Here is a 26,407-nt window from a genome sequence, read left to right on the forward strand (position 1 = left end):
AGTCAGTGCAGGTCTATGGTAAAAAGTAAAACAATGGGGAAAGGTATGAAATGAAAAGTCACAGTGTCCAGACACCCCATCGCAGCTCCCACCCCCACCTTGAACATACTTTTCTGTATCATCTCAGAAATTTTTACCCATGTTTTAAATATTATAAACCTTATTTCTATGCATTTTTTTATTTCTATGCATTTTTGTTCTTAATATATTCTGGTGTCTTTTAAATCACAGCCTCGATCTACCTCGCTTTTTTTAATGCTGCCTAGTGTTTCCTTGTATGAATCAGTTAAATAAACCCTTCCCTTATCCATGCGTGTTTAGTTTATTTTCATTACAAGTCTACAGTAAGATCCTGTGAGATACAGTGAAATAATTTCATGGACGTATATGTAAGATAAATTCTTACAAGTAGGAATTGATGTGTCAAAATATATATGCGTTTCAAATAGATGTTACCACATTATCCTTTAAAAATGTCGATTTGCACTTTCAGCAGCAGCGTGGAAAAGGGCTCTGAGCTAGCTTTTAATTTTACTGTTAATTTGGAAGAAAACGCTTAGTGGCTGTGTTCTAACAGGGATGGGAAGATCGTGGCTCCCGAGGCGCATGGGCTGTAGGCATGGCATGTTTTCCCCGAGCCCTTTTTCCAAACCGAGGCACTGTGTCTCTTTTGCATGTAAATTGCATTCATGTCTTGATTATTGTTTCTTGGGATGACTAAGTGGTCCGGAGAGGCTCCTCACAAATGCCACATTTTCCACCCCGTTGTCAAATGCTAATATCATGCTTCCATTTTCAGACCACGTCTACCTTCTTGAAAAAGCAAGGATTCCTTTTTAAAGGGATGCTTTGTTGCCTTTTTTTTTTTTTTTATGTTCAGAGTCGAGACTATTCAGACTGTGGGACCAAACAAGAGGTTGCACAATTTTCCTCTGGAGGAAAAAATTACATGTGAGGCTAGAACATTCCCTGGCCCCATCCCCTCGCATCTTCTGGGGGTGGGGGGAAGGGGTTTGGCAGAATCCTGCAAGACTGCTGCTTCCTGTGTGAAACTGGCAAGGTGCCTACACAGATGGCTGTGGTTTTCTCACCTTGAACCTGAGGGGCTTGAAGGAGCTGCAGGGCACGGCGAGAGCTTCTCCATCTGCTTTGTTCCCTGTGCCTTCCATTGAATAGATGCTCAGCAAACGCTGACTGATGAATGGATAAATCTATGCAGCCATTTCCAGCTATACAATGTATGATCCTCATTTAAAAAAAAAAAAAAAAGCGATAGTGCAAGTTTTTGAGCAAAAGAAAGTTCCGTTTGCTTTACCTTCCTGGAAGTTGGAGGATTGTCAGCCACAAGAGCTCGGGTTTGGAGCTTGGGGACTCTTCGCTGGGACTCTGTCCTTTGCCTCCACACTTGCTCTGGCCCAGCTGCTGCAAGAAGGCAGCGCTGTGCACTGAGGAAGCCCAACCGTGTTCATTCATACGGCTTGAAACTGGACTGACCACTTCCTCCTTAAGCTCAGCTCTCATTTTGTCTGCAGAGAACAATGAAAGTGCCTATTAAAAGCCAGCAAGAGAAGGACCCTGCAATAAGGAAAACCTCACAGCCCTACTGGGTTTGAACTTTTGGCCTGCATTTCTGCAAAGGGGTTAAGCTGCTTTTCCTGACCATTGAAATCCTGATGTCTCTTCTCTCTAACTATAATGGCACGAACTGGTGTACCTCCCCCTAAATTCCTTTAAGATCCCACTCAGTGCACCATGGGCGATGGGTAGTTTCCCACAGGAAACACTCGCTCTTCCCTAAAGATGCGGGGGTGTTCTCTGTAGTCGGCCCCTGGCTTTACATGCAGAATTGGAAAATGGGAGGAAAACTTAGGAGCTGGGATTTGGAGCTCTCTGGCCCAATTAGCATGCAAAGTCATTAAAAAACCTACCCTGATGTAACTATGATGTAGGCAGACTTCTCGGAAAAGTATTTTCCATTTTCACCCCTTTTTTACCCTGATTGTAAGCCAGAATTTGGAAACGGAGTGATCTAATGCCAACATAAAACCAGGACATGGAGACATACCTCATTCTACTGTGCTTCACTTTATTGGGCTTTGCAGATGATCCACTCTTTTTTTTTTTTACTTTAATGTTTACAAAGGGAAGGCCAGACCTCCCCTCCCCCCACCAGCAAAAAGATCATGACTCGCTCTATTCCAAGTCTCGCTTTATTGCGGTGGTCTGGAACCAAACCCCCAGTCTTTCAAGGTGTGCCTGTATTCGAATCCGTCTCATGTGCCGTTGGAGCTGAGTCCTAGGAATATGGGCTGTTGGCCCAAGGTTTTCAGGATGATTTTAGGCACAATTTTCTGAACCAGTGGTTTGCCTGTGAATTCTGAAACTATTTTAGGTGTGGGGGCATGTGTGTTCCCTCTTCTTTTTGGCTCTTCTAAACACAGAGTGTGGCAGCTGCTGCAAATAGTAAGGCTCTTGCTGCTGTGTTTAGGAGGCAGCTCCCCACATGAGAGTCAAGAAAATGACAGAGTCTGGGTGGGTCTTTAGGGATGGCCTGATCCCATAGGAGACAGCTACCGCGTGACTCGTGGTGGAGAAGCCAGTTTCATTGAGAAGGGCCACCTGCCGGCATCTATTTCAGGATCGCCCTAAGATCATCAATCGCTGAGGCGCCCCATGGCCCTGGGGTGCCCAGGGGCTATCAGAGGGAGTTGTGGTCTTCTCACCTGCTCCGGTTCCACATCTGGAGAGCAGCCTCAAGGACCCGTGAGTTCCAAAAGGTGCCTCAGGTCGGAAGGTGGTGTGCCTGCTTCGGAAGTAGGCAGTACTCTTTTCCCCGCCTACGAAAAGCACAAGATGCCTATGTAATGCCAGCTATACGGGCAAAGTGCACACTGCAGGTGGGCCGTGAGCCCACACACCTGAGAGGTCCTTGTAGGTGCAGTTGTTGCCATCGGCTGGGAAGTGGCTGGTTGGGGAGTGTCCTTCTGCAGCGCCATCCTCTTGATTATTTTGCACTTTATTCAGGGATTGTTGGGTGACGAACACTAGCATCTAAGAAATACAGAAAAACGAACCAGCCCACACGCTGGTCCTTGAAGCCACACCTCCTCCTATTACCCAGCACTCCTTGCCTCAGTGGTCACGGGATATGAGTCTGATCCTTGCCTCAGTGGTCACGGGATATGAGTCTGATCCTTGCCTCAGTGGTCATGGGATATGAGTCTGATCCTTGCCTCAGTGGTCACGGGATATGAGTCTGATCCTTGCCTCAGTGGTTATGGGATACAAGTCTGATCCTTGCCTAAGTGGTCATGGGATATGAGTCTGATCCTTGCCTTAGTGGTCATGGGATATGAGTCTGATCCTTGCCTCAGTGGTCATGGGATACGAGTCTGATCCTTGCCTCAGTGGTCATGGGATATGAGTCTGATCGAAGCTGCTGCCTAGCTCAGCCCCACAGTCCCCAGGAAAGCCAGAGAGCATCCTTGCCTTCCCGCTGCCTGGCACACGAGTTAGTTTTCGTGCTGAAGAGAGCCCCTTGATTCTCGGTGGCAGTCTGTGGAAGAAGAGTGTGCAGGTATGGTTTTCAAAGATTCCTGCTGTCCTTACAGATTGGAGAGTTCACCATCGGCAGCTGTGGGAAGAGATAGGGAGGGAAAGGTTGAGCAGCATAGCCATCTGCGTCGAGGTATTTTATTTCAGGGGCAGCTTTGAGACAAAGTGCATGTTAGGAGAGGTCGAGATGGAGGGAGTGGCTGAAATTATAGACTATTGGCGCTGGAAGGGGCCTCCGCGGTGGTGCCGTCCAGTCCATTTTTAAGTGAGGAAACTCGGCGGTGGGGAGGTCGACAGCTGGTTATGGTTCATCCCTCAGAGCAGAGCGGAGGCAGGAAGGGGCGTGTGGAGGCATCAAGGAGACCCTTACAAGGAAGGCAGCCAGGAAAAGCCAACAAGGATTGGGCCATAGAGTAAGCACAGCATTGACAGAGGGGACTAGGGACTGATTGGGCAGAACCTCCCCAGTCGCTGGACTGGACCAGGAGTCCTGACCAGAGGCTGCCCCTGTTGCTGGAGGCGCTCATTAAAGCATGTACTGGGGATTCTCATCACACTCTGCTTTCTCTCCTCATCCCCCATCTTCTGTGTGTGTGTGTTTTTAAATATATTTTTATTGATTTCAGAAAGAAAGGGAGAGAGAGAAATAGAAACCTCAATGATGAGAGAATCATTGATCGGCTGCCTCCTGCACGCTCCCTACTGGGGATCAAGCCCGCAACCCAGGCATGTGCCCTGACTGGGAATCAAACCATGACTTCCTGATTGGTTCATAGGTCGACACTCAACCACTGAGACACACCAGCCAGGCTCTTCTGCATTTTCATAATCAATTAATTGAGGATTCAGCAGGCTTCTGCTGTCCAGAATGCAGAAAGGCTGGGAATGGACATGGCTCTGCTCAGCCCCTTCTTGCTCATCACCTGGGTGCTTGGTGGCTGAGGCTCAGGGCCCTGTGAGAGCCCCACACTAAGAAGTCTTGCTCCTCCCTTTTGTAGCCTAGGAGTTAGTAAGCGATCCTCCCCTTCTCGGCCTGTGCTGCTTGAGGAAGGAGGGAGGAAGTGACTCACCACCCAGCCTTCGTCTGTCCCCACTGTTGACCCAGCCCTTGGAGGAGAAAAGTTTCTTCATGGGGAGCGTGGGGTGGGGACCTATGACGCCAGGGTTCAAGCTGCGGAGACCAGCGCGATAGGCTCTCCCTCCTCTCTGATAGGCTCCTGTGTGCCCCATTCCGACTGTTGAGGGGAGAGTGTACACAGGTGTGTGAAGTGGGCTGGTCCCACTGCGCCACTGTTGCTTGATTTATAATTAACCTGGGCCTGTTGGAAGGGACAGAAGTCACTCATTCAGCCTGGGCCCCACCTGTCACAGCCAGCGGGTGAGGTGGGTAGGGACTGTCTACGATCCTGTACTCCTCCTGGGCCCGGTGCCAGATGGTGGGCGTGGGCCCTGCCAGCCTCGCTCAGCTGCACAGGCTTCTCTTGCATGGGCCTGTTGGTTCCCAGCTCCTGTGTTCAACACGCTGTGTGCACCAGCTTTGTGCTCCTGTGAGCTTTGCACTCAGGGGCTGTACTGGGCAGGAGGCCCCCTGCTGTCACGCACTGTGGGGGGGGGGGGTGTCTGGGTGGCAGTGAGGCTGGGGCATGGGTGTCAGTACCCACGTTGTCCGAGGCAAGGTGAGCCCTGAGGACGCGGTCATTCGCCTTGCTTCTGAGAGGGTCCCTCCTCCCTGTGGGGCATCCTAAGTCACAGACCCAGGGTTGATCTGAAGGGCTTGGTGCCAGTGCTTGTCCTTGGGGGCCACCCTGTCCCCATTTGGGTTGGAGAAAGCAGAGAAGGACTCAGTGGGGGCATAGAGGCGAATAGAGCCCAGCCGGCGTGCCTCAGCGGTTGAGCGTTGAACCCAAGAACCATGAGGTCGCCGGTCCAATTCCCAGTCAGGACACATGACTGGGTTGCGGGCTTGATCCCCAGTAGGTGCATGCGGAGGCAGCCGATCGATGATGATGTTTCTCATGGATGCTTCTATCTCTCTATCCCTCTCCTTTCCTCTCTCTGTAAAAATCAATAAAAACATTTTTTTTTTTAAAGAAGGCTATTAGGAAGGTCGTGTGTGCCCGAGGGAGGTGATAAAACACTAACAGATAGTTCACCTCCTTTGGGGCCTTTCATATGGGCTTTAGACCCGTGTGTTTGCTGTGCCTCCTCCTGTAGCCATGCTGTGAAGGCGGGAGTGGCCCAGGCGCACACGGTGACGTGGCCCAGTGAATAAATGAGGGGTGCACGGCATAAGCACCCGTTCCCTTCCATCGAAGACCCCTATTTCTTTCGCATTTTAACCTTCAGGATTACAGGGTGCATTTTCCCATCTATGAACACAGTTAATGTTGTTTTTAACCCTCCTAAAAGCTGTTATTAAAGTAATGGGTACATCTTGCCATCCGTTCTTAGAATGACACAGATGAGGATTATTTCAATTCGCCCTTTTCCCGTTTCCGATGTCCATAGATTTTTTTTACGTGTTTTACCACCTGGCTTCCTGTTTCACTGTAAAACCTCCACGTTGTACATTGGCACAGAGAGTAAAGTGCAGTTTCCGCCCTGTCTGGGCCAGCGCTTCTTCTCATCTCCAGGGACGATGCTGAACGTTGCCATGCTCTGTGGAGACCTGTGGCCATATGGGACCTTCCCCCAACCCCGGGCACCACTCTGGGACTGCAGGCTCAGGACACACTTGCTTTCCCTTGAGATCTGTTTGCTGTTGTTGTTTTTACTAAAGTCACCTTCCTGTGCCTTCTAAAATGTCTGTGGGCCGGGCCTGCCCCGAAGCCACCACAGTGTTTGTCAAAACTCCTAGATTAGAACAACACGCTAAAAGGGAGGAATTTTACGGTAGGTAAATTGTAGCCTCTATAAACCTGACTTTTTAACAAAATCCAGCCAAACTGCACGCATTCAGGTCTGTGGCTGCTGTTGCAGAATTGTTTGAAAAGTATCAGAAGCAACCTCAGTGACATTCAAGAGGGGACTGGATAAATGGATTATGATACTTGCAAATGATGGTATATGATCGATCGCTGTGAAATGGAGCTAGATAGATCTGTACACCTGCTGTGAAGTATCTTTAAAATTTTGCATCAAGTGAAGAGCAATATTACATACAGCGGGCAGATTTGCTTTTTCGTGTATATGTTTGCACGGTGTGTGTGTGTTTGTTTGGCATATCTCAAGAAGGATGCATGGGAAATTGCCGCAATGGTTTCCTCTGAGGGCCTGGGTGCTGAGGGCCGGAGAAAGGAAGACTTCGTTGGCTGTATACACCGTTTGTTTTTTTGTTATCCTGGCTCAAGGGTATTTTTCCATTGATTGTTAGAGAGTGGGCGGGAGTGGAGAGGGTGTGGGGAGAAGCATCAATGTGAGAGAGACACGTCGATTGGTTGCTGCTTTAATTTGCCCTGACAGGGGCCAGGGATTGAACCAGCAACCCAAGTACGTGCCCTTGACCAGGAATCGAACCCATCACCCTTCAGTGTGCAGGCTGATGCTCTGTCCACTTAGCCACACCAGCCAGGGCTGTACACTGTTTTTGCATTTAAATTGTTTTCATTGTGCAGATATCGTCACTTCGAGAGGTAAATAAAAATAAAATGAATTGCTTTGAGATAGCTAGCTTGCCAGCTAGACAGACAGACAGGTAGGTAGTAGGTAGATGCAAGCCCAGGGGTTCTGGGATGAATGGCATTGACCTCCAGCCTATTTGTTTCTCGATTTCAGGCCCATCATCTGAGCCGCCTCACTCGCCCACCAACAGTGGGAAGAAGCTCTTTGCTCCTGTTCCATTCCCTTCGGGCTCCACCGAGGACGTGTCCCGCAGCAGCCCCCTGCAGCCCCCGCCCCTCCCCCAGAAGAAGTTAGTGAGCCGGGCGGCCTCTTCACCCGATGGCTTCTGCTGGACCCAGGGCTCCCCCAAGCCGAGAGCAGCAAGTCCCAAGCTGAACCTCAGCCACTCAGAGATCAACGTCCGCGCGCATGAGGAGTCCCACTTCGGCCACGGGAACCGCTACCATCACGCCTTCTCTTCAGAGCCTCTGGAGAAAACTTTCAAAGGCAATGGCCACTGGGTCCCAGCACCGGGGCTGGCAGGTGGCAGAAGCGGCAGCGGGAGCCCCAGCCTCCAGTGCAAGGGGGTGCCCTCGGCCTCATCCTCCCAGCTGAGCGTGGCCAGCCAGGCCTCCACCAGCAGCAACCAGCTCCAGCTCCACGGTCTGCTGAGTAGCATCAGCACCAAGGAGGGCACCCATGCCAAGCTGGTGGGGCTCTACGCCCAGTCCCTCATCCGCCTCGGGGCCAAGTGTGAGGACCTGTTCATGGGCCGCCAGAAGAAGGAGCTGCACTTCAATGAGAACAACTGGTCGCTCTTCAAGCTGACCTGCAACAAGCCCTGCTGTGACTCGGGGGATGCCATCTACTATTGTGCCACCTGCTCTGAGGACCCCGGCAGCACCTACGCTGTGAAAGTAGGTACCATCCTCCTAATCTGCAGCACAGCCAGCTGGTCCTGGCTTTGGCGGGATTGTGGCTGGAGCAAGTCCTCCTGCCTCTCCAGGCTTCGGGAGGAGGGTTGAATCTGAAGGTCCCTTTTGACACTTAATGTTCAGTGATCTCACTCTCTGCCTGGCGAAGGGCATGGTGCAGAGATTTGCACTATGAATAGATGATTCATTCTATGCTTCCAGGCATGAACTTAGGTGATCTCGTCGGATTAAGATAGCAGTTGCCTTTTAATGCAACAGAGAGTTCCTTCATTTATTCAGTGGGTTTTTACTGAGTGCCTACAATGGGCCAAGTATTTTGTCAAGGTCTGAGTATACCAGAGGTGGACATAAGGTTCCTATGGATCTTATAATCTAGCACAGAAGATGGACAGTTAGGGTATTGTCCTTCAGATAGAGCCAGGAGACTTCGACCTGGAACAGTAAGGGTAAGAACATTGACTGAGCATTCACTGCATAACTAGACTCTTTTCTGGCTGCATTAACTACATGACCTTGAATCCTCACAGGGTGGGAAGGTTTCACAGATGATGACTCTGAAGCTTAAAATGATTAAGTAATTTGCCCATAGTCAGCTGGTGGCTGAGATGAATGCTTTGTCTTGTCTATGTTACCATCATGTCAGTTAAGACAAATGAAGTTCGGAGAAGCTAAGTGATTAGTCCAAGGGAACACAGCTCTTTAATCTTTGCCACTGGATCAGGGCTGTTGCTGCCACACCCCACTGCTCTCTCAGGGCGCAGTTCCGAGCCAGCTGGTTGAGCGTCTGCACACATCTGGCCATTTGGATCTTGGCCACTGACTCGAGTCTAGTGTGACTTCTTTCTTCATCTCCTTTTAGTGGCCTTGACTGTCTGGTGGGTCTATGGCCCGTCTGTAAATGTAGGCTTTTGGTTGGGAATGAGGAGGGGAACCCTGAGCTCTCTCTGCCATCATCTGTCCCAAGATATTAGAAAAAATGTAAATAGTGAACGAATGTGAAATAGCCTTGATGGGGCAGCTTCCTACTTATGAGCGAAATTTTTTTAAAAAAGATTACAATTATTAGCCAAGGAAAACAGCAATGAATGTTACGTTGAGATTTTTCTTTTAAGAAATTAGTGACACCACCCTAAATTATAGATTGGGAACTGCTGATTTCTATGTCCAAGGAACTGTATATAATTACCTGCTGCCTTCCTATGAAAAAACGAGGGAGGGGTGGCCACTAGGAAGATCCAGTTATTGTACAGAAATCAAGGCCCTGGAAGACTAGGGGCTGTGGCCAGATGGTGGGCACTAAACAGAAGAAAACACAAAGGTCAGGAATGGGAGTCCGTGGATTCCTGAACTTCACTGCCTCTTTATAGCTAACCCCAGCCGCTACTCCCTTGGTAAGGTCCCTTCCCTGCCACTTTATAGCTAACCCCAGCCGCTACTCCCTTGGTAAGGTCCCTTCCCTGCCTCTTTATATCTAACCCCAGCCGCTACTCCCTTGGTAAGGTCCCTCCCCTGCCACGCCCCCAACCACGATTAAAAGAAGAAGAAGAAAAGACAATGCCGGCATTTCCCCTCCTATTGGGATGGTGCTGCATCCAGTAGAGGAAGAAGTGAGTGGACCCTCCAGTGAACTGAATGTGATTGGCCCCTGACCACCTTCAGCCCAGAGCCAGGGGTCTGTATCCACCCAATGAAGGGAACGTAGATTTGAGATCCCTGAATGCCAAGGGGGTGGAGGCGCCTTTAGGAAGTTCATTTTCACTAGCCCCAGTGAACCTGAGGAAGGGAGCTGTGAATCCTTCCTCTGCGTCCGCCTGGACCTGGACGCTCTTTCACTGTCAGGAGACAGCTGACCTCTCCATCGCGAGAGGGAGAGAGTGGAAGAGGCCTTGTCCCTCTCGCCCCTGGGGTTAAAGCGATGTGACCCTACTGCTAAGAACCAAGGGGCCCCCAGCACAAGATCTGCTGGGGTTTGGGGTTTTATACACGTAAGTGACTGTGATGTGCAGCTTGCATTCTAGAACCTCCTGTCATAATGTAGAATCGGCTACGTTCTCTGACAGCCAGTGCAGAAAATCCAGCTTCCCCAGAGGATGTTAAAGGGAAGCGTTGCTTCTCATTTTGGTAGGAAAGTAAACGGTGAGGGAACGGGAAGATCGGCCTTGGTCTTCGAAGGAAGAGGGGCCCGCGTGTCCCCCATCTGATTTTGCCAGACACTTGGCAGTGCAAGGATTACCTCTGTGCCGTGGAGAAGGAGCTTTGGAAAAGAGCTTGAAATGTTCAGAGACGGGGAACAACAATATCCGTTTGCACATGTGCCCGGCCTGGTGCTGGGGGCGGCGGGCAGGGCGTGGAGCATCGTTTCCCACGTGCAGCTGTTCCACCTCATTAGCTGCGTGGTCTAGACGGGAGTACAGCCGTCTGGCCTTCGCGAGCGGGGGAGCGGGTCCCCCTTCCGGAGCCTGTCTGTCGCCGAGCTCATTTCATCTGCGCCTGGTGAGCAGGAGCCTCGGTTGGGAGCCTCGTGAACAAAGGCCGGCTCGCACCTGCTCCCACTAATGCTGGGCCGTGGCTCTTGCAGCAGCAAGGAGAGGAAGGCAGAGAGGAGGGCTGCTCCGTAGCCTGCTCATGCATACAGGGCAGGCAAAAATCATAAACTGCATGTGAGGTTTCAAAGCCCAGTTCATTCCAAAGCCACCTAGAGCTTCAGTTGTGTAATTAGGGACCTGTGTTGAGGCAGCTGGGCCTTTATTTCTTATTGAACAGACGTGACTTAGCCCAGATTCTCAACAGTGATTGAGGCCCAGGCTGCAAAGTTTAAAGTGAGACTTGGCTCAACAAAACGTTTGAAATGTGAGCTGAATCAAAGGTTTGTGTGAATGTCTTGGGCCAAAAAACCCAAGGGCGGACCCCTGAAAATGAAATGAGGGGGTGGGCAGATGGGGATGGGAAGAAAGCCGCCCCCCCCCTTCCTGTCCCCTGTCCCTCTACCCAGCTGTCTGTGCAGCCAGGTGACCAGCTCACTGATTTTTGAACCACATCCAGCCCAGTTGCCATTGACGCTGCTCCTTCATCTACATCTCTGTGCAAACTGTCAGCCGCTCCACTGGGAGTGTTCGCGGGGCCCAGGCCTTTGAGACTCTGGAGAAAGGGATCCTTGGAAACGTTTCCTATGCCCCGGACAGCTGTGCCCTCCTGTTGGTACAATAACCTACACACCAGCTCTGGGGGAGTATGCACTGAGCATGGTTGCAGCCAAACCTGCCAGAGCAATCACCATAGCAACCTTTCCCAGCGACTGCTCACCTGGGCTGGGCACGGTGCTAAAAGCCACACCCGTGTTGTGTCATTTAATGCTCCCAGTGGCCTGCGAGGAAGGAGCTGTTACTGCCCTATACACAGAGGAGAAGGCAGACTTTTGAGATAAATACCATCAGTCCTCACTATATGGATTCCATGTTGTGAATTCACTGCTAAAACTTATTTGTAACTCAAATCCTATGGCATTTTTGTGGTCATTTCTGGACATGCACGGAGTGGGGAGGATTTGAATCGCCCAGTCTGCAAATTCCCAGCAGAGGTGGCACAAGGGGGCGCTCCACCTAGTTTCAGCTCTCACTGTCAGCAGTGTCCCTTCCGTGGTCTAGTTACTGCCTCATTCTTCACATTTTTGGGCTTGTTGGTGGTGATTTTGCTGTTTAAATGGCCAGGCTGAGTGTGGAGGTCCTGTCTAGCGCTCCTAAGTGCTGTGGTGTGCCCTTGGGAGAGTATTGGACCAGCTTCATTCAAGCAGGAGGTAAAATGCTGTTGGCCGTGAGTGCAATGTTAATGAATCAACAGTATCTGTTAATGAGGTATCTTTAAACAGAAACCCACATAAAACAAGGTTATATATTGGCCAGCTAATGAAAATGTTGTAACCCGAGGCTTGCTAGAACTTCCCTTTGCATTTCCTTTGGGAGCAGTGGTTCAGTATTTGTTAATTCAGTGTGTGTGTGTGTGTGTGTGTGTGTGTGTGTGTGGCTACTACTTAGAACAGAACTGCTGCAAGAACCAGACGCGCTGGTGACTTGTCAGTGTTTGCAGAGTTTATATTTAAACCAAGGTCTCTTGCACTCTCAAGCCCATGCTTTGACCTCTCAAATTCTTGTCGGTTGTATAATCTTGAGCAAATTGAACCTCTTGAACCCTCAGTTTCCTCTTCTGTAATACCATCTACCTCATTTGGTGGTTTGAGATTTAATGAGACTTAATATGTAGAGGGCCGAGTAGACGCAGTGCCTCGCACACGCAGGAGTTCAGTAGGTGGCCATGTGGTTGAGATACCCTCACTGGAGGGAGTGACCAGACATCAGCACTGCGTTTCCCACATCTTCATAGATAGCACTGCAGGCCAGCCCATGCACAGTGGTTGGTATTTACAGACAAGGCTATTTATGAGGACCACTCCCCTAAATTTTCTTTAGGTTAATAGTGTTCCAGAAGCCAGCCATTTATTTATTTATTTATTTATTTATTTATTTATTTATTTATCTGTAATATCTATTTTTTTTATTTCAGAGAGGAAGGAAGAGGGAGAGAGAGAAACATCCATGATAAGAGAGAATCATTGACCGGCTGCCTCCTGCATGCCCCACACTGGGGATAAACCCGCAACTGGGACCTGTGCCCTGACAGGGAATCCAACTGTGTGACCTTCTGGTTCATAGGTTGACGCTCAACCACTGAGCCACACCAGCTGGGCAGAAGCCGGCCATTTAAAAGCTAAAGATAGTTGAATAAGAAAGAGCCTGCAACAATGCCCTTTAGACAAGCTATTCCAAAATCATGTTTGCTGGTATAATGGAACCAATGTCTGGGGTAAATGCACTTCCCTTCTATTTCTATTCCACTTCTGTAGCAGAGAAATTATAAGATTAATGTGTTACCTCCCCCGCCTCCCAATTTAGTTGATAAAAGTTTCCTAAGAGGCTGAACTCTTTTATCCCAGGATTCGTGCTGAGAGGTTTCTATAGCTGCAGCATAAATAAATCTCTGGGGAAAGTGCTTGCTGTGGAACTTCTAGAAACAGCACCTGTGAGCATCATGGCGCATTGAGACCATTGTAGTCACCTGAGCGGGGCCGCGCAGCCGCCCAAAGGGTTATTCTGGGATTGTCCGCAGGACGATGTTTCCTGGGTGGATGCGAGAAGCCTTTCTTCTGGGGATTACACACTGATCCTTACCTTCTATAAAGCGGGGCTGAGGCTGTGCACTAGCCTTTGGGAGCGGAGATCACAGACCATCTTCAGTCCCTTTCAGTGTAATTACAGGGCACTGGAGGCCCAGGGTGTCTGGTCAAGGCTCTCCAGTTGTGCGGCGACCCGATGAGGATTAGCGCGGCTAACGGTCCCGGGTGGCGGCATTGTCATTAGTACAAAAAGATGTGGAAGAGACGGTTGTGGGGATTCCCCAGAGGAGCTTGAGATCACCTGTTAGTTTATTCCTACTTTCCGCTCAGAGGGTGCCTTTGGCCCTTTGGGTTCCCCCGCCCTGGAGAGCTTTCTGTTTTCCTTCAGCCACTCTGACTCACAAAGCAGTTTCATTGAAGTCAGCCTGCAGGTCATGCCAGCTAGGAGGCAGTGCATGTGTACCTGGATCTAGAAACTAGGCAGCCTCAGAGAACGTGGCCAAGGCCCAGAAGCTTAGGGCCTGCATCTGCCCCTGAGCTTCCCAAGAGGGAGGCACCCCCGTGGTCACGCAGGTCTCCTGGCAGGTAGCTGCCCATTCAGGTGCTAGGGGTGGGCAGCAAGGCTGACTGCCTGTCGGCTCTGATCTGGCTTCCTGAGCATTTGTCCACCGTGGGCGGAGGGAAGTCCTCCTACCAATACCAGGGGGCCACACTGTATGTTGTTGCTCTGGGACCCCACTCTTACTGGGTTGTGTGATCATTTTACTTTTAATTTTTTAAGAAATTGCCAAACCGTGTTTTGAAGTGACTACACCGTTTTTACAAACCACCAGCAATACATCAGTGTTCCCATTTCTCCACATCATCATAGACACTTGCTATTGTCTGTCATTTTTCTTACAGCCATTCCAGCGGGCGTCAGCCAGTATCTCACTGTGGGCTTGATTTGCATTTCCCTAATGACTCATGATGTTGAACATCTTTTCATGTGCCTATGGTCATTTACATATTTCTTTGGTGAAAATGCCTGTTAATATCTTTGCCCTACTTTTTCATTGGGAAGTTTATCTTATAACCGAGTGGTAAGAGTTTTTTTTTGTAGAACTCATTTATCAGATATGTGTCTTGCACATATTTTCTCCCAGTCTGTTGCTTTCCTTTCTTTTTTCTTAAAGGTATATTTTAAAGCATAAAAGTTTTGAATTTTGATGGGGCCAAACTCATCAATTCTTTCTTTTAGGAACCATGCATGCTTTTGGTATGCCACCAGATGTCTTTGCTCAACCCAAGGTCTCAAAGATTCTCGCCTATGTTTTCTTCTAACATGTGTATATTTGGGCCCTTACACCTGAGTCTCTGTGACCATTTTGAGTTCATTTGTGTGCGTGGCGTGAAGTAAGATTCAGCTCACCTTTTCACGGGGGGATTTCCAAATGTCCCAACACCGTTTGTGGAACAGATGATGGCTCCCCCTCTTGACCTCACCTCTCCTTTTCCCCGCAGATCTGCAAAACCCCCGAGCCCAAAGTGGCCTCCTACTGCAGCCCAGCTGTGCCCGTGCACTTCAACATCCAGCAGGACTGCGGCCACTTCGTGGCCTCAGTGCCCTCCAGCATGCTCGCCTCTCCGGACGCACCCAAGGACCCCGCGCCCGCCCCGCCCGCTCCGCCCCCGGCCCAGGAGCAGGACTGCGTGGTGGTCATCACCCGCGAGGTGCCCCACCAGACGGCCTCCGACTTCGTGCGGAACTCGGTGGGCAGCCACCGGTCCGAGCCCGAGGCCTACGAGCGGCGCGTGTGCTTCCTGCTGCTGCAGCTCTGCAACGGGCTGGAGCACCTGAAGGAGCACCGGGTCATCCACCGGGACCTGTGCCTGGAGAACCTGCTGCTGGTGCACTGCGCCCCCCAGGCCTCCCCCGCCCCCCCTGCCTCCTCTGCCTCCGCCAGCGCCCCTCCCTCCGCCGCGTGCACTGCCCCTGCTGCCGGTCCTGCCCCTGGCCCCTCCACCACCCTCCCCGCCAGTGTCACCCCCAGCCCCCCAACGGCCCCCACCAGTGAGGGGGTGCCCAGTGAGAGCCACCTGCCCCGGCTCATTATCAGCAACTTCCTGAAGGCCAAGCAGAAGCCGGGCGGCACCGCCAACCTGCAGCAGAAAAAGAGCCAGGCCCGGCTGGCCCCCGAGATCGTGTCTGCCTCCCAGTACAGCAAGTTCGATGAGTTCCAGACAGGCATCCTCATCTACGAGCTGCTGCACCAGCCCAACCCGTTCGAGGTGCGGGCCCAGCTGTGGGAGCAGGACTACCGGCGGGAGGACCTGCCGCCCCTGCCCGCCCTGTCCCTCTACTCGCCGGGCCTGCAGCAGCTCGCCCACCTGCTGCTGGAGGCCGACCCCATCAAGCGCATCCGCATCGGGGAGGCCAAGCGGGTGCTGCAGTGCCTGCTGTGGGGGCCGCGGCGGGAGCTGGTGGAGCAGAGGGGCACCTCGGAGGAGGCGCTGAGCAGCGCGCTGCACAACTGGATCGACATGAAGCGCGCCCTGATGATGCTCAAGTTCGCCGAGAAGGCCGTGGACCGCCGGCGCGGGGTGGAGCTGGAGGACTGGCTCTGCTGCCAGTACCTGGCGTCCGCGGAGCCCAGCGCCCTCTTACAGTCCCTCAGGCTCCTGCAGCTTCTGTGAGCGCAGCCCCGGCCTGCACTTGAGCTGCCCTTTTCTGTGTCTGCCCCCTTCGCTTCCAGCCCCTTCCTGGTGTCCGTCCTGACCCCCGTGCCCTGCCTGCCTCAGAAAACTTCGTGTCTCCCTGGGAAATGGTACAGTGACTGTCCTACTTGGATGTAATGTGTATATAAAGTGTATAAATGTAAAAGGCTGAGGGTGTCGTTGCCGCCTGGGGCCGCCTCTGCTCCCCGGGGTGCCTGGTTTCTCCGCTGTGATGCGCACTGTAGCTCAGTCCAGGTCCTGGGGACAGTACGGTGCTGCCAGCAGAACGAAGCCTGGACTCTGGCCTCGCTGCCCCATGTGGGAGCTCTTCACCTTCCCGTCCAATTGTTATTTAAAAAAAAAAAGTTATTAAAAATTTTTTGATTGACTCACGAGCAAAGCTCTTTTATCCCCCAAATGTCTAAGTGCATTACTGTCTTTGGTGGGTAGAACTGAATACAAGACCCTGAAGCAGTGGATGGGCCCCCTGGAGTGGGCTTGGTCTTACCCTTCTTATGATAGAGCAGCAGGCCTCCCCCAGGCTTGGCGGGGCCAATCTTCCCCACTTCTCCCCCTGGCCGTCTCAGAGGAATCTAGATGCGGCTGGTGTGGTCCCACAGATTGGGGATTCCATCTCACTGCCCCAAACCATTTCCACGTGGCTAACGCTGGTTACCATTTGTATTGGTGAGAGGCCTGGCTGAAAATAGAATCCACTCCAGGTAGTTCCAATGTAAGAACCTTAGAAAGGTGTGGGCAAGGTTAAGGGAAGAGACAATGATGAGGCAAAGGCTGGCATGGGAGAACCACCTAGTCACTCTGTGGCCACCTGTCATCTCCAGGCCAAGAACAACAGGACAGCAGACAGCCAGGGGGCTTGGGTGATGCCCTGGGCAGGATCACCTCCCCGCACAGGGAAAGGGGATGAATGGTTGGGGTGGCAGTGGGCACACGGCTCACTGTTCTTACTGAACTAGATCATGGAAAGGCAGCAACGGAACTCAGGCTCTCACTCCCAGATCAGCGCTCTGCTGTTCTAAGCTCCTTCTGGTTTCCAGTTTTAAAAACGCATGCGCTTAACCCTATTGGCATCTACTATCTGCTATAGTCAGTGTGTTACCATGCCTTTAACATGCACAGAACTAGGGAGCACCAGGACTTTCCTCTTCAAAGTGACACGAGGTCAACCATTACTCATTTGAAGGAAAACAGCCCCAAGGCCCACGCATTCTTATCGAAAGGATAATCTTCCAATTTCCCAACTGATTTCTAAAACCGGGTTGATAATTATGGACAATTTGAAACAAAGGCAAAGATTTTAATGGATGTCCTAGAAATCTGGGGATGTGGCTAGCAAGCAGGGTGGGGAAATCTGCCAGATCCCCGTCTGCATGGTAATGTCAGTGCTTTTGCAAGCTCCGCCTTCCTGCCTGGGACTGTAGGGAAACATCCACATTTCCTTGCATCTGGGTGAAGATGGCACCTGTGGTCACATTTCTTTTTCTTTTCTCTTTTAAATATATTTTATTGAATTTTTACAGAGAGGAAGGGAGAGGGATAGAGAGCTAGAAACATCGATCAGCTGCCTCCTCCACACCCCCTACTGGGGATGTGCCCAAAACCAAGGTACATGCCCTTGACCGGAATCGAACCTGGGACCCTTCAGTCCACAGGCCAAGGCTCTATCCACTGAGCCAAACCAGTCAGGGCAGTCACATTTCTTATTTCAATTGTTACTTGAGCATTCAGGAAAGAACTGGCTGAAACCTGCTTCCAACTATGTTTTTGTACAAGAGAAAAGAGTCTTTGAACAATGGAATTGTAATTCTCCACAGGACCTAAGTTTCAGAGGGCATTATTTTGTCAGTTGTTAGTTCCTGAGAATTTCCCAAGCAAACCCTCCACTTTGGATTTGCTGCCCTGCTCTCTTGTCCTTTCTCACTTGGGGGAAATAAACAATGGAGAGGGAGGAGACAAACATTCCACCAGGGGAGTGCGGTGCCATTTGGAAACACATGTCTCAAAGGCACATTTTAAATCTCTGAATTAATTGCACTTTTTTTATATGCCACCCACTTCATGGGGAACGGGAGGAGAGATTGTAAAAAAGTTTTTAAGAACCAAAATGAACCAAAAAGTAAAAATGCGGGGGTGCGGAGGGGGGAGAAACTAAGCAATAAATTCTGATTGAAAAGAGTGCTAGCCATCAAACAAAACGTCCTTCTGAGCTTTCCACCAAGAAAGGAAAAGTAGAAGACAGCTGATGGCACAATTCTGTGTGTCATTTTAGGAAACAGTTAAGTTCGTCAGGAGGAAGAAACCCATTCCCAGCGCTTGGTTCTGAAGTCGATTTGTCAAGGACTTCCATGTTTACAGGCATTTTTCTAGATGGGGCAATTTCTTATACCCATCACAGGTGAAAGCAAACTGGGCCAGTTCCATCAAGGAGGTTCTCTAGGGTAGAAACCATTCATCTCCATGGGTTGGCTTTTCCCATCAATGGTAAGCCATGTGGGTCATGTGGCTACAAATACTAGGTTTGGCAGACAGCTCCAGTCACACTAAATTCAGGGGCGCAATATAACTTCTTTTGTAACTTCAAAATATACCTGGGATGCATGGCTTCATCTCACAGAAAGCTCAGCACCAACTAGATTAAGTCCAGAAACAACCACGTATTCCACAGGACTGAGGTTCTGCAGTAAGCGTATTAAATAACCAGATGTTATGATGACAGTCTCATAACATCTGGTTATTTAATTCTCCTGGTATCTGTGAGTTCATCTTTTTTCTTGGCTTTAGATCCAACTACTGGTATTGAAATCTTGTGGTTCTTTTTTTCTCTCTCCCGCTCTGAGTCAAGTCGCCCCCATATCCTCTTCACATTTGTAATTTCTGTTGTTAGCGTGCCTTTCCCTTTTTCATGCCAAGATGTGGATTCTTTTTTTTCTTCTCCTAAATTCTTTCCTGTAGGCGTTATGAAGCTGTACATCTGAATTGTTATACCCTTGCCAGAAGCAAAGATAAGCACTTCAGAGATTATTTATTTATCATAACCCATGGCTCAGATCTGAAAAGATGGAGCTCTGGGGAGCTGTAGTTCTGTGTAACACTTCCTGGTTTTCAAGAACTTAGGGCTGAAATACCCTCTTTTGTGATGTCCACATGTCCACCAAACAATTAGGAGTGTTTTGAAGAGGAAAGACACATGTTACTTGAGTAACTTCTCCAAAATTTGTTCTTTAAATATATAGCCAATAAATGAGGCAGCCCTTCTCCACTCTGCTGAATATCTATAAATCCTTGAAGACCTAACAATAAACTTATTAAATAACTCTTATTAAAAACTGGTAGCTTTGTAATGTAAAAATCTGCTTGGCATATTTAATAAAGAGTGATGTGAATGGAATTGATTCATTAGAAACCCAAATCTAACCCAACTGATGTCATTGCTAAAAATAAAAGACAAGAATAACACATTTGGGGGAATTTCCGTGGGGTGAATGTCTTGACAAATTACTCTTTCTTTCCTTCTCTTTTCCAATGCTAATTAATGAGGGTAAAGGACAGCAAAGTAGAACTATTCCTGGCAGAAGATATCCTAGGAGGATTCGTGCCCTGGGAAGGAGGTTATGAGCTAGCCTGATGGTCCAAAGAAAAGGAGTCCAAATTAACCCAAACATCATTGATTTAGGGGAACCTGGGATTGGGCCAGAACTTCCATGATCAATTTGAATCCTTACTGGATCCTGGATACTCAGTCTTCTCTGATTTGCATCTTTTCTCCTAGGACTTGACTACATCTATTCCACTTTCTGGAGTGGAGAAAGCAAAAGTCAAGTTTACTCAGGATTTTTCTGCATGCCAATAGCTGGCTTGGTACTGGACTACCTCAGTGGGGACTTGAACATATACACTTATCACATATTCTGAATTCTGGATTAAAATCTTTCTGGATCCTTTACTGGATGTCATTACAGCTATCTCCTACAAAAACACTGTACTGAACGCTAGATGTGGTTAGACTATCAAAACTTTTATGTATAGTATTAGGACTTAAAGATTATTCTACAGAATCCTGACATAATACATCATTAGGGATAATCAGGCATGGAGATAGGTTGAGAGAACTAAGCAAGGAGGTTTAAGGAGAGAAGAGAAGGTAGGAAATGAGAAAACAAGATTCAGAGACAAACCACCTGCATTACATTGTCCTGAACCCAGCTCTGATAACTTCCCACAACCTCCAAAAGGCTAGTCACAGATCTTAGTCCAGACATGCTTCAGTAACAAAAAAAATGCCACAGACTAGATGGCTTATAAACAACAGAAATTCATTTCTCACAGTTCTGGAGGCTGGGAAGGCCAAGATCAAGGTATCAACAAATTCGGTGCAAGCCCACTTCCTGGTTCATCGATGGCCGTATTCTTGCTGTTTGCTCAAATGGCAGAAAGGGCAAGAGATTTCTCAAGGGTCTCTTTTATAAGGGCACTAATTCCACTCACGAGGACTCTACCTTCATGACCTAATTACTTCTCAAAGGCCCCACCACCTGATACTATCACATTGGGAATTATGTTTCAACATTCAGATTCTGGGGGGACACAAACATTCAGTCTATAGTGTCACACTTGTCAACCCCTCCCTGGGATCATACAAATACTTATATGTCTATTCAAAGATTTCCAGGGACGAGGAAGCTATAGAACTCTAGATTGTGTAGATTTCCATTTCAGAGCTTTTTTCAGATTCTTTAAAAGCCAGAAAAGCTTTAACATTTGTGCCCTTTATTTATGTCCTTTATTTCCTGACCATTTCCATCATCATGATGGAAACAATTCTCAGCCTTACTGGTTTTATTTTGAGTATGTAAAATATAACATGTCACTAACACCAAAACGATTTTAAAAAATACTCAGGTCAGGGAAGTATCACTCTCCCTTATCCTATCCCCATTCCTCCACCCTTTCCACCCTGCTCCCACCCATTAATTCATTAATTCATCCAACCTTCAAAGATCCCCCACTGGTATTGTTTCTTGGTTCTCAGGACAACACATTTTATTTCCATTGGGAGTTACCACTGTCTTTCCTCCCAGATGGAAACCTTGAGACTTGCCCCCAAACCGCAGTCAGCATTGGCAGCAGACCCCTGAGTTAAAGGAAGAAATTCATGCTTAGACCCTTATTCATTCCTGGAGTGACGCTGCTAGGCCCTGCACTTGAAACCCAATGCTTCTTTGATAAACTATACCTGGCTCCCTTACAGCAAACTCAACCTGGGAACTATGGCCAGGTCTCAGAGAAAAATACTTCCAGATGATCTTCCAGAAAGATGTTGAAGAAAGAAAGAGATTGTGCTCCTCTGTGGCTTGGCTTTCCTGAAGCTCCAGTCATGGCTTTCCCTGACTTCAGAGAGCTGCCCTGAAAGCAACAAGGACTCCACTCATTGGAATCCTTCATGGAACTTACAGTTAACTCTTCAACAAAAGAAGCCTGACGCTGTTGGTCTTGGCTGAGTCCAAGATGAGTCATCTACTGTTTCAAGTACCTGATTGAATATGGATAGAATGAAGGGGCTCGCTGGATGTTCTGGCCAGTGGAACAGCTCCATGCAGAGACGAGGGTTGGGGGAGCTTGTGTTCTCAGCACAGAAGGCACGTGGGGCACAGAGCAGCTGGGCTGGCAGCCTCCTCCAGCTATGAGTCACTCATTTGATCGCAGCCCTCCTCCTGCAAACAGGCCCGCCCTGCGCCAGCTGCTGGGCCCTTGCTTATCACTGGACAGCCCCCCTTTGTTTCAACGCTGAAAAGGCAACAGCCCCAAGGAGAAAGCTTTGGAAGGAAGAAAACCAAGGGCATTTCTAGGCAGCACCAGCTCACTAGTGCTCCTACAGAAGGGCATTCGATAGGGCACGCGCAGGCCTCAGGGAGCTGCTCTCCTGAGCAGTGGGCTCGAGCCGTGTGATTATCACCTTCCAGGTCCTGTGAAGTCTGGCATTTCTCCTTTGTGGTTCCTCTAAAGTGACCATGAAAGGAAAGAAAGGATGTAGGAGAGACACGTATTCCTGGAGTGATGTTAGAGCATGCCACAAGCCCTGGGAATGGCTACAGATGGCTCTCCTTGGTGTCTGTGTGCCATTTAGCAAACAGAAACGGGCCATCTAATCCAGCCCCTTGTCTGGTTTCACTCACATACTCCTGTGTTCTGAGCACCAAGAAAGGAATTCCTTCATACGAGCAAATCCTTCATTCATAGACTCCCTGGGTTGCATAAACAGAAGTTCTTAGTTTGAAAAAAAAAAGTTATTAGTTTGGTGTCTAATGAAAACACTGAATGACATAATAATAGTCTCTTTGTTTACCTGAGTTGTCTGTTCCAAAAGACTTAAAGTCCTGGTATTTAAAATATCATTTTACCTTCTTATAGTATTTCTCTGATATATGTAGGAACCAGATGGGTGACCGACATTTTTAAGAGAAAATTGAGATCTGGAGAGGTGAATAGATAGGTGAGTTGTAAAAGCAGGGTTGCATGCCTTCTGTTCTCCACTAAGCACCCCTGTACCACATGTGATCGAATGTTTGCTGGGGACCCAGCAACGTCCTGTCTGACCTTCAACATTCAGCTCAAGTTTCACCCTGCCCATAGAAGCTAGCACCCCTTTCTCATCTGCACTCCTCACTCTGGGGTCATTCTCTGACTCACTATTGGGTCAGTCTTGCAGATGCAGCTACTGCTTTTTATCTATAATAATAAAAGCGTAATATGCTAATTAGGCCTGATGACCTCCTGGATGAAGCCGGGGCTGCGAGGGAAGCCCGGGTACGGGGCACCACAGGGAAGCCAGTGCCGGCAGCCAGGAGAAGGAAGGCCTACTCTTGCACAAATTTCATGCATCGGGCCTCTAGTTTTATTATAATGAGAGGTGATGTAGCATGTTCTTTCTCACTAAGTAGCTTTCGAGGCCCCTGAGGTCAATGGCCATGTCTGAAGCCACTTCGTTTCCCCATTCCTTAGCTCCTTGTGTGTATACAGTCAGCTCTTAATAAAAGTGTTGATGCCATTTATGATGATGCGTGGTTTACAGTTAATGACAGCCACTACTTAAGAAAAATGATGCCCCTCAAATCATACAGGGTTTTAAGTTGCCAAAGCACTGCCCCAGGCCTTATCTGATACCAGCACCCCAAGGACACACAACATCCCCATGTATAGAGCATGACAGTGAGCCTCACAGACTGTGACTTGCCAGACAGTCCTATGACTGGTGAGTGACAGGACTCAGCCTGGAACCAAGTCTGTTTTCAAAGCCCGTGGTCCCTCCCCCACTGCACAGCCACCACCGTTGTTCATAAGAATTGCGCACTTGCCTCCACACTGAGATCCCCGAGGCCTCTGGTACACCGAAGCTGCTCTGTATTTTCCTATCCTACTGAGCGGCTTCCCCTGGAACAGTGCTCCATTACGAACACCAAACGTTAAAATTGAAGGCACATTTTCTATTTTCTTAGGCATGTCATGCAAACACAGCCTCTCTGATGAGGTGGGTAGTAACAGCTGTGCACAAATTTTATTAGAACGTTTTCAATTGAATTACCCTAGATACACTCCCGCTGTGACAGTGTGCCCTGCGGTACCCCAGACAGAGAACATTCTGTCTCGGATCATCTGGTCAACCCAGGCCAGTGCTCTTCCAAGCTGCCAGCCTCCATGATGCCGAGATGGACCTATGACATGCGCATGTGGGGATGTCCAAGGTGTCTGCCCAGTTCAGCCGCTCCAGGCCCTGCACCAGGCTCTGCATCTGGCCTCCAGGCCGCATGCCTGCACTGAAACCGCTGTGACTCCACGGTCCCCTTCCTAAGGTGTCTCCCTCCTCAGACTTGTCAGCCTGGTGCTCAACCCCAAGCAGGACAGCTGGACAGAGAGAGCAGTGAGGTTTTCATGGACGACTGCTCTCAAACACCAAATTCCACCTGGCTGGCATGGCTCAGTGGTTGAGTGTCGACCTATGAACGAGGAGGTCACAGTTTGATTCCAGGTTAGGGTACATGCCCAGATTGAGGGCTTGATCCCCAGCAGGGGTGTACAGGAGGCAGCCGGTCAATGATTCTCTCTCATCACTGATGTTTCTCTCTCTCTCTCCCTCTTCCTTCATCTCTGAAATCAATAAAAATATATTAAAAAACAAAACATACCTACTTCCATTTTCTGCACCAAACTGAGGCTACTGGGCAGAAAGGAAGCAAGAATCTACAACTTCCCAAGCTTTTTACTCTGTATTGTGAGATTTTTTTCTCCTTCAGGCCGAGTCTGAGTGTCATTAATATGCCAGCTTGGTGGGATACCGTGGTTGTATGATGAAGCACTCCTGATATTCGCAGCAGCAGAACCTCCTAAACAAGGGTCCGCATAGATGGGCTCAGTGCGGAAAGGCATCCTGGGTACAGCGTCCCTCAGCAGGTCAGCAGGCAGTGTTTACAAAGGATTCTCAGGGGACTCCTCCTACCCGAGGGATTTCTTTCTTCTTCAATGCTTAGGTATCATTTAGGATGAAGTTTGGTGAAAGCCACCTGAGTCCAGTATTGTACATAGTTTACAAGTCATTGAAATGTTTTCCCATGATTTTAAAGAAATACTGTGGATTGAAAACTGTCATTATGTTGTAGGGGCCTGCTCTCTGGGGTCCCCACGCTTGGATCGGCTTTAAGACACACTTCTATTTCTTGGCAGTGGCCAAAGGGCGCTTTGCTTTTGAGCTGCTTCTCAGTGTTATGCTTTTACTGCAAAAATTCAGTTTTCCAAAATGATTTCTCAGTCTTTCTGGGATAAAGGATCCATAAACCTCCAGAGCTTACCCAGTGTCCCCAACAGTGACACTTGGTAGAGTCACACCTCTGCCTGGTTTCTCTCCATTTCCAGTCACAAAGGTCTGTGAAGTGAGCTAAGTCCTCAGCAGATTATTTCATCAGCCCCAAGACAGGCATGTCAGGGCTCTGCCAGCAAGAATCTGGTTTCAGCAGCAACTTTCCTTTTAAAGGGCCAGGGTAATCGCTTCTACCCAAACCCCAGAGGATCGCATTGCAGGAAGCAAACACAGGATAGCAGGGCATCTTGGCGGACAAGCTCCTTCCCTCTCCCCCTTGGCCTCTGAACAAATGGCTCTCTGGGGGCGTGATGTCTACATCAAAAGCTGCTTGTCACTCAGTGGGCCTCCCAGATGGGGAAGTGTTTGCTTTGGCTCAAAACGAGTGTGTTCTCTGCATCCGGAGCCAGGGGCTGGATGCTATGGACACTTGCTGGCTGCAGCAGGGCGGGTTGGCGGATGCCATGCCTTTCCCAGCTCCCATCACCCAGAAAGGTCAGAGGAAGGTTAGACAATGCAAGTACTGAAGATCTCCCCCGGCCAGAGTAGCTCAGTGGTTGAGCATCAACCTATGAACCAGGGGGCCACGGTTCGAGTCCCAGTCAGGGCACATGCCTGGTTGTAGGCTTGATCCCCAGTGTGGGGGAGTACAGGAGGCAGCTGATCAATGATTCTCTTTCATCATTGATGTTTCTCTCTCTCTCTCTCTCTCTCTCTCTCTCTCTCTCTCTCTCTCTCTCTCTCCCTCTCTTTCTCTCTCCCTCTTTCTCTCTGAAATCAATAAAAATACATTTTTAAAAAAAGAACTAAAGATCTCCAGTCCAGGATGCTAGGTGAGCCACAGGGGTTATAAAATGTCTTCTTAAGCTTCTGAGTTGATAATATCCAGCTCTTGATAAAAGCATACCATAACAGACAGAAACAAGTAAATCTTCCTATTTAACTTGTTCATTCTTGCATCCATAGAATTTAGGAAAGTTGTCTGTATTAAAAAGTCAATGACACAGTGGCATACCAGCATCCTGGGATGAGAAATTGTGTTTTCTCTCTGTGAGTCACTGGCGGTAATGGGATCACTGTTTGATGTTCTGAGCCCTAAACAATTTCCTCAGTTGTTGCCTTTTTCATTGATAGAAATTTGTGGCACCGTGCAGCGACTAAGAGCTATGTCAACCTCAGAAAGCTCTCCTAACTCACTTTTACACTCAGGTGAGACCCTCACTCTCAGCTCTGCACCACGGGCCCAGCATCCTTAGTAAGGAAGGGGCTGGTCATGTGGGAACAAACCAGAGAACAAAATCACGATTGTGTCCTATGACTTTTATACGTGACAGTGATAGAAACAAAGAAGGGATTATTGGCTTAGGATAGGGATGATCAAGAAACAGTGGCCAAAATACATTAGAATTGAGGCAGGTCTTGAAAAAAGTTATGGTCATTTTCTTAGAGAGTTCTAAGTGCTGGAACTTGAATAGTCCTCATAAAATAGTGTAACACTTAATACTTGCATTTTTACCTTTCACAAATGTACCTTCTTTAATCCTATTTTCGGGGTGCCTTGTCTCACCAATCCTTGTACAATTT

At 49.0% G+C, this 26,407-nt stretch overlaps 1 protein-coding gene across 1 annotated transcript in view; it reads left to right on the forward strand.

Moving 5' to 3' along the window:
- The window catches only part of PRAG1 (PEAK1 related, kinase-activating pseudokinase 1), a gene marked incomplete at its 5' end in the record, with an annotated part of 48,288 nt that extends 31,946 nt beyond the window's left edge, over window positions 1-16,342 (forward strand). The window contains 2 exons of the mRNA XM_059685527.1: window positions 7,330-8,072; window positions 14,761-16,342. Coding sequence (XP_059541510.1) covers window positions 7,330-8,072; window positions 14,761-15,933 — 1,916 coding nt within the window. The remainder of the gene's footprint in view (window positions 1-7,329; window positions 8,073-14,760) is intronic.
- Window positions 16,343-26,407: the final 10,065 nt, after the last annotated feature.

Source organism: Myotis daubentonii, chromosome 2 (assembly GCF_963259705.1).
Source record: "Myotis daubentonii chromosome 2, mMyoDau2.1, whole genome shotgun sequence".
NCBI classification, from domain to species: Eukaryota; Metazoa; Chordata; class Mammalia; order Chiroptera; family Vespertilionidae; genus Myotis; species Myotis daubentonii.